Raw genomic sequence first — 8,756 nt, forward strand, 5'->3', positions numbered from 1 at the left:
TGGAGCACAGGGTAGGGAATAGACACAGGATAGTTTGGGTGCTGGGAAGGTGGAGGGCAAACACAAGAAGTAGAAGGGGAATGGAAAAACAAAGTGGATGGGAGAACAGCTAGTCAGATTTGCCTGGGCTAAGTGGGACAGAGGTAAATAATGATGTATGCACAACCTTGGAACAACAGGTCTCTGGGATACAGGGATTGAGGCATGGCTTGAATGGGTAAAAGTGGGTAAATAATGTTAAATTGCTTGGCTGTCTTTTGAATCTTGGTTTCCCTTGCACACATTTATACCCCACACTGTCTTGCCTCTTTTTACTTACTCAATCTCCCACACTGCCTTCCCTCCCCTCACACAATCATCCCCCACACTGCTTCCCCTCCCCTCACTCACCCACCCCCACACTGCATTCCCTCTCCTCACTCACTCCTCCCCCACACTGCATTCCCTCTCCTCACTCACTCCTCCCCCACACTGCTTCCCTTCCCCTCACTGTGATACAATGTTTCTTTATAAATGAATCTATGCATGTGAAAATGTGAGTTGATTAAAAGTCAATTTTAATAAATTTCATCCTGGATCATATTCAGTGATTAAGTTATAGTAGAGTTGATTTTGACCCATAACAACCACCTTCATATCATTTTAGAACTGAACCCCACAGTATTTTGAATTGCTAAACTTTTCCAAAGCAGATTACCAGGCTTGTGCTCTGAGGTTCATCTTGATTGATTTGGCCCTCCAATCTTTTATTCAGCTGCCCAGTGTGTTAACCATTTGTGCCACCCAGGTGATATGTAGATATGACAAAAGTCATGTGTTATGATGATATTTAGAAAAGGCAGGTATCCTAAATTTTAAGAAAGAAAGAAAGAAAGAAAGGGAAAAATAAAATCCATTTTAGAAAAGTAAAATGCCCAAATGCATTAACCTAGGAGATGTGTGGGTACCTATCACTGTTAGCTCTAGCTCTCTGCAAACACATTTAAAGGAAAAAAATACATTCTTTTAGTATTATTATTTTGTTTAAGGTATACACAGCAAAATATGTACCGCTCAATAATTTCTACACGTATGTTGTAAATTCAGTGACATTGACTAGACTGCTCAAATTGAGCTTTCTTACCCTCCCTTTCCAAATTGTTCCTTCCTCACTTACTTTTTGAGTAGCTGTTGTCAATCTAAACCCATGTAGACAGTTCTTCAAAAGAGCACAATGATCAAGACAAACATTAAATACTCTAACATATTATTTTATTTAAGTAAGACTTCAGGGGATCTTTTAGGGTTAAAGCTAAAGGGTACAAAGATTATTTTAAGGCAGTAATTTCTGGGGTTCATCCAGCCTCAATGGATCCAGAAAGTCTGGATACCATGAGATTTTGTAAATCTGTTCTGCATTTTCTTTCCTATTGGTTGAGATTCTAATATAGAAGTGTTGGCAAAAACATTTAGTAAAGAAAATGAGTAACTGTTGAGGCTCTCTATGTGCAACCAAAAACCTCACGGAATTTGTTTTCTTGGTATGTATGTTTAGGGTCCTGGCCTCATGGGGCATATACATCCTAGTTAATTGGCCTAATAATGTGTTTAGCACTTCTGTTCTATCTCCTTGTTGTTGTATAGTGCCTAGGGTCTCAAAAGCTTACAAGTAGTTATGCAAGCCATAACATTTAGTGTCTATCATCCTTGAACAGTAGAAGAAAAGGAGAATTAGGAACAGGAGGAAGATACAGAGTGTTGGTTTATTGCCTCCCTAACTGTCTCCTTTTCCATGAAACCAGAAGAACTGGATGGTGCCTGGCTACTTTAGTGAACCTTTTGATCAAGGAATCTATAGGAGAATCCTGATCAAAAGTGGGGGAAACCTAGAACAGAATTTCAAATTCTCATGGAATCCAGACTTTGTGGAGTCATGGAAACTGGATGAACCCCTGAGACAATTACCCTGATATCATCTTTATACCATAAACTTAAAATAGCTCCTGATGTCTTCTTCTTCTTCTTCTTCTTGATCATAGCTTATGAGTTTATTTTTTGAAAAACTTTTCATCCAGAATACCATTTCAGACTATTTGTATACACATAAACAAGAGATTAAAGATAATGAACAAACAGAATGAAAGGAAACAGAATAAACTGACTCAGGTTTGATATGGTCATGGGAGAGAGGAGGAAATTCCCTTCTGAAAATGTCAGTGCGGTATATGTAGAGATCTTCTGGGTGGTGGGGTGGGAGGTGGGATGTGACAAAGAGCTGGACCACTGGGCTTCATCAAGATCACTTCAGAATCCACATTCCACAGGGTTGCCCACATGAGCTCTGTATTTTAGGACATCTTGTCTCTCCCTGAGTCATACCAATTTTACTTTAGTTCTGTCCAGGTGCCCTCACTGCTGAGTCCTTGCGAGGTTCTTTTTTTCTTCTTCTTCTTCTTGTATCGATTGTTTTTCTTCCAATTACTTTTATTGGTAAAGAATGTCTGCCTTGAGCATGAAGCTCCTGGTGTGGCACTATGGGTTAATGCGCTGGACTGCACGGTCACTTTGAACTGCAAGGTCGGTGGTTCAAGCTCACTAGCTGCTCCTTGAAAACCCTATACAAGATCACTGTGAGTCGGTACCAACTCAACTACACTTAACAATAACAACAACAATATATGGGCTCAGAGTGATAGCAACTTGAAAGATTAGACAAGAGACTTAGGGGACAGTAGGTTTATTTTAATGGGGGAGCAACAGCAGGTGAGAATGGCTGAAAAACTTAATTTCATCAATACAACCAAATTTTGCATGTAGTAACTGTTGTATTGGTGTCTGATTTGCTATGTATATGAGGAATCTTCAAAGATTCATTACAAATATTCCGTTAACTTTTTTCCCATTTTTCCATGAACTTTTTGTGTAGCACTGTGGGCTAATGCACTGGACTGCAAGTCATTTGAACCACAAGGTTGGTGGTTCAAGCTCACCAGTTGCGTCTTGGAAATCCTATACAGGGTCGCTATGCATGGGAAATGACTCGATAGCACTTAACAACAACAGCAACTTGTATGCTCAACAATAATAGAAAATAAATAAAATTATTTAAAAGAGATGGGAAGAGGAGGCATGAAAATATAAAGTTAAACATGCACACACAACATTCATTAATAGAAGCCGGGCAACATCCAGTTCTGCTGGTTTCCTGACAAAGGAAGCAGTTAATTATGGAGGCAATCATACTTTTCATCTTCTCCTGAGTCCTTCTTTCTCTTCTGCTCCAGGCAAATAAAGGCCAACAGGCATGTCCTTGACTTTGTGGTTTGGGGAGCGGCCCCCACCTCCCACACCCCTAGGCTTCTGACATGTCTGCTTCCCTGGCGTCTTTCAGAGAACTCCGCACTTCGGATGTGTGAGCAGCCTCTTCAGTGTGAGATAGCTCACCAGCTGGGACGTGACCCGGTGCGCTATGACGTCACAGGCTGGATCCACAGAGCCAAACCCAACCTTTCAGCTCTGGATGCTCCCCAGGTCCTGCATGAGTCCAAAAGGTGATCCAGGGCCAGGGCTTTGCTGGGGGAACATGGGGGGCACGTGAGCCACTGTGGTTCCCTCCTCATTGGGTCTGTGCCATCATATCATCACAGCTCAGAGTAGGAATGCCTTCCTTCTGTAATGAGACCAAGAGCTGAAACTCCAATTGTATGGGTATAATGTCTCCCAGGGGTATGAGTGAAACCAACTGGGAGTAAAGCTGGCATTCTAGGGAAGAGAAACAAAAGTGAAAACACTGTGACTTCTCATTTTGGCATTTTGCCTTTCATTAAGTCTGAGAGATGATGCGGCTGGAACAACTTTTATGGACATCCGAGAACTAAGGGGTCATAAAATCGAAATGATACATTTTGCAGCATTAAAAAAAGCTCAGACTCAAACTGCTCTCAGAGAGCTGGTGGCCATCCTTGGTTTCAGGTCAGAGTTATTGAAAAGTGCTGGCCTCAGGGGTGTGTGCATGTAAGTGTGCATGTGAGCATATGTGTTTGCATGAGTGTGTATGTGTGTGAGCAGGTTGTGTGAGTACATGTGTGTGTGCACGTGTGCAGGTGACAGCTCAGTGCAAGTGTTTGTATGTGTGTACATGTGAGTATGTGCCTGTGTGTACATGTGTGTCTGTATGAATGTGACTGTGTGTGATCATGTGTGTGGTCGTGTGTGTGTACATATGTGTAAGGGTGTGTGAGGATATATGAGTGCGTGAACATGTGAAAATTTGTGTATGCTTGTGTAAATTAGTGTGTATGTAAGTATAACAATGAGTGTGAATATGTATGTGTGAGTGTGTATGAATATACTTGTGAGCATGTGTATGTGTTCACATGTGCCTGCGACAGCTCAGTGCATATGTATGCACATGTGTACATGTGAGTATGTGCCTGTGTGACTATGTATGTGCGCATGTATGATCATGTGTGGTGAGTATGTAAGTATGTGTGAGTGTGTGAATTTGTATGTATGAAAGTTTATGTGTAAGTATGACAGTGAGTGTGAATATGTGACTATGTGTGAGTGTGTGTGAGCATGTGTGTGTATACATACTTGTGTACACTGACCCTATCCCTAGCTTAGTGCTGGACCCCTGCAGGAGATAAGAGGGGGAAACCAGGAGGGTCCAGAGACATGAGGTGGACAAGAGACAACGTTACTGACCATTCTTCATGTGCCTGGTATGGCTGGCATTTATTCAACCCCATCCTGTAGCTCCAGAAATGGTTTCTGCCTGTGAGGCATATGTTCTTGCAGGAAATATATATTGAGCACCTAGTGTGCCATGCTGTGGGATAAGTACTGGACTGCTAACTTCAAGGACAGTGGCTCAAACCCACCAGCCACTCCTCAGGAGAAAGATGAGTCTGTCTTCTCCTGTAAAGATTTACCATCTTGGAAACTATATAGGGTCACTATAAGTCAGAATTCAACTTGATGGCAATGGGGTTTGTTGGTCTATTTTTGTATGTGTAATAGAAGAAAGGACTCCTGGTGTGGCGCTATGGGTTAAGGGCTGCACTTCAAAGTTGGTTTGAACTGCAAGGTCCCGCAATTCAAGCTCACCCTGTGTATTCTGAGTCACTTTCAGCCCAGCCTTTTGTCCAGCACTCTATCCCTCAAAGTCCCGCTGTGAGCCATAAGCTTTTCATTGGCTACTTTCTTTCTGGTCTTTTTCAGTCTGGGTGCTCTGCTGAATCCTCTCCACCACAGGTGACCCTGCTGATATTTGAGATCCTGGTGGCATAGATTTCAGCATCACAACAATATACTAGCCAACCAAGTATGACAAACAAGGAGATGGGTAACCAAGATGGCTCTGCATCTAAGAAAGTAAAGTCTGAATAGGGTCACTGTAGAATGCTGCAGGAGCATCTGGTAGAAAGAGAGAGGTTCAAGGCTAAGAGTAAGCATTTGTCTGGAAACAAAGACACATCTGGCAGAGAGTACTGTGACGTGGGACTTGAGGGAAGGGTTCAGGAAGCAGACTGGAAGGAGTCAGTGTGGCCCCCTAAAGCCCCTTTTCTTTCCTCTCCTGTAGGGAGGAGTTGCGGAGCCTGTTCCAGTCCCGGATCAAGCTACCCCCTATCTGTCGGGCTGTGGCAGGACTGGAGGGCACCTCTCAGCAGGCCTTGCAGCGGATCTGCGCTGTGAGGAGGACGTTTGCCAGCAGCCTGGCCGCGGTGAAGAGGAAGGCTGCGTGCACCCAGATTAGGCTGCAGATGGTGAGCAGGAGGCCCTCCTCTCCAACCTTCCCCTGCCCTGGGGAGTCCTCATCACCCCTTGTCCATTGAGGAAGAAGTGGAGAGTCAGCGGAGCAGACGCTGGATGGAGGCTCCACAGATGGGAAGTGGTGTGGTTCAAGGCCAAGGCTATTTGATTTTGAGAGGTGACAGGAAGTTCCTTGAAGAAAGGGGCAAATGTCACACCCAGGCCAGTGTGTCAGCCTCTCTCACCTATATGTCCATGTTTTCACTGTTAGGCCTCGTCAGATGTGAGTATCTCACCTAGACCTGGAACATGTGGTTCCCACAACTAATGAGACACCTTCATCTGTCCAGGGTCAGGCTGAGCTCAGAAGGGCTAGGTGTGGAAAAGTTAACTTTGGGGAAAACACAAAATTGGCAAAGTCTTATCGTGGAAAAGACCTTATCTCAAAGCTGATTCTAATAACAGCCAGGGGACTGAGGTACCTGGGCAAGCCACTTGCTTGCTCTGTGCCTCAGTTTCCCCCATTTGCTTCAGAAAATGCTGCTATTAAGGTTCCTTGTCAGGGCAGAAGAGGAAGGTCCTTGGTGTAGGACACAGGGAAGGACCCCAGTAATGCCCAGACATAGACTGAACATATGTCTGGGAAGTGTCCAGACCCTGACCTTGTTCCTCTCTTTCTAGGACGCACTGACCAATGTGATCAGACGGTCTCAGTTGTACTTCATCCACTGCTTGGTGCCAAACTCAATGGTGGACAGCAAGTCCGGGCAGGGGCCTCCAACTCTACTCCAGCCTGGGGGAGATAAGCCTAGAGCAGGTGGAGTCCTGACCCCGGACATCCCAGCTCTGCGGGCCCAACTGGCAGGGTCCCACATCCTGGAGGCGCTGCGTCTGCACAGGATAGGTAAGAGACAGTGAGTATTGGTACACCTGTCTCCACTCCTCGTCTCTGCCCACCTCCCAGAGGCTGGAGCTCCAGCCATGGGCCATGAGCTTTCCACGCAGCATCTCCTTTACTCTTCCCAGCATTCTTGCCAGGGAGATGCTGCAACTACCCCATTTAACAGATACAAAAACAGAGGTTCAGAAAGATGAAAGAACTTGCTCAAGATCACCCAAATAGGACAAGGCAGACAATAGATTTGAACCCAGTTCTGGTGTAGGCTAAGCCCTGAACTGCTCATCACAAGTTTAGTGGTTGAAATCCACCGTTCTCTCCTTGGAAGCCCTATACAGGATTGCTATGAGTTAGACCAGACTCTTCGGCACTTTACAACAACTATGAGCATAATATTGAATGACACAGGAAATGTCAAAAGAAGATGGAAGGAATACACAGTCACTGTACCAAAAAGAATTGATCAACATTCAATATTTCAGTAGGCAGCATGTGATCAAGATCCGATGATACTAATGAAGAAGTCCAAGCTGCACTGAAGGCATTGCCAAAAAAAACAAGACTGTAGGAATTGGGGAAATACCAGTTGAGATGTTTCAATTCAAGTCTGTAAGCTCTCACTCATCTATGCCAAGAAATTTGGAAGATAGTTAGCCGATCAGCTGACTGGAAGAGATCCATATTTGTGCACATTACAAAGAAAAGCAATCCCACAGAATGCATAAAGCATGGATCAATATCATTAATATCATACACAAGGAAATTTTTGCTACAGATAATTCAAAAACAGTTGCAGCACAGGGAGTTGTCAGGAATTCAAGCCAGATTCAGACGAGAACATGGAACTAGGGATATCATTGCTGACATCAGATGGATCTTGGCTGAAAACAGATTACCAGACATATGTTTATTTTTGTTTCATTGGCCATGCAAAGACACTAGACTGTATGGATCATAACAACTTATAGATAGCATTAGGAATTCTATATATGCTTATTTATGCTCATGAAGAACCTGTATATAGACCATTAGGAAGTCGTTTGAACAGAACAAGGGAATATGGAATGCTTTAAAATTAGGAAAGGTGTGTGTCTGGGTTGTAGCCTTTCTCAATAGTTATTTAATATGTGTACTGAGCAACTAATCTGAGTAGCTGAACTATACAAATAACAATACAGAGGAAGACTCATTAGTAACATTTGATAATCAGATGATATAACTTTGCTTTCTGAAAGTGAAGAGGACTTGAAATACTTACTAATGAAGATCAAAGAATACATCCTTCAATATGGATTACATCTCAATATAAAGTAAACAAAAATCTTCATAACTGGACCCCAAAGCAACATTGTGATAAGACTGAAATTGCCAAGAATTTCAATATACTTGGATCCACAATCAATGCCCAAGGAAGCTGTATCAAGAAAGCAAATTTTGAGAACAAACAAGGTGACTGATCAGGTGGAAGTGTTGTAAAGGAGATCCGTCAACAACACAGAATACCCGACCAAGTAGGCTTAGGGGCTGATCCCAGAACTCTGAACCACATATAAAGGAATATTTAGAAAGTTGGAAGGCTAACAGCTGGGGGAATTTGTGGCAGAAGCAAGAAATCTATTGCTTTCTAGTCTGGGACACTTGGCTGCTCCAGAAGCCGCCATCTTGAGTGAGACCACGCGGAGGAAGGATCGGAGCAGTCACAGATGCCTGGCAGAACCGCTGAGATAAAGGTGTGGACATTCTTTTCTTTTGGTATCTGTTCATTGGTCCCTTGTTATCTGCGCACCTCCATTCTGGTGACTATAGGGGTGCCTGAGCTAGTGGGCACCCTAGCCCCACCCTCGGAGGGCTCTACTACGCATGCTCACAGATCTCCTCGAATTTTAAAGAGACAGTTTCCAATTAAAACCAAATGGCCACAGCCGGTCCTGAACTGTTTCCAACTAGAAAAAAGGCCTGAATGGGGATTGTGGAGCAGGACAAACAGACAAAAGAGGAAATAGGCTGAAAATTAAATCCTAAGTTACGTCAAAACGACCAACAGTGGTATCTTGAAACTTCTCAGGAAGAAGAGTGAAAAAGGAAGCCCATTCCCTGATCACATCTACCTGGAGGCATTCAGAAA

At 43.7% G+C, this 8,756-nt stretch overlaps 1 protein-coding gene across 1 annotated transcript in view; it reads left to right on the forward strand.

The window, feature by feature from the left end:
- MYO18B (myosin XVIIIB) overlaps positions 1-8,756 on the forward strand; it is a 377,810-nt gene that overhangs the window by 119,662 nt on the left and 249,392 nt on the right. The window contains exons 17-19 of the mRNA XM_006869188.1: positions 3,371-3,530; positions 5,564-5,747; positions 6,415-6,637. Coding sequence (XP_006869250.1) covers positions 3,371-3,530; positions 5,564-5,747; positions 6,415-6,637 — 567 coding nt within the window. The remainder of the gene's footprint in view (positions 1-3,370; positions 3,531-5,563; positions 5,748-6,414; positions 6,638-8,756) is intronic.

Source organism: Chrysochloris asiatica, unplaced genomic scaffold, assembly GCF_000296735.1.
Source record: "Chrysochloris asiatica unplaced genomic scaffold, ChrAsi1.0 scaffold00128, whole genome shotgun sequence".
NCBI lineage: Eukaryota > Metazoa > Chordata > Mammalia > Afrosoricida > Chrysochloridae > Chrysochloris > Chrysochloris asiatica.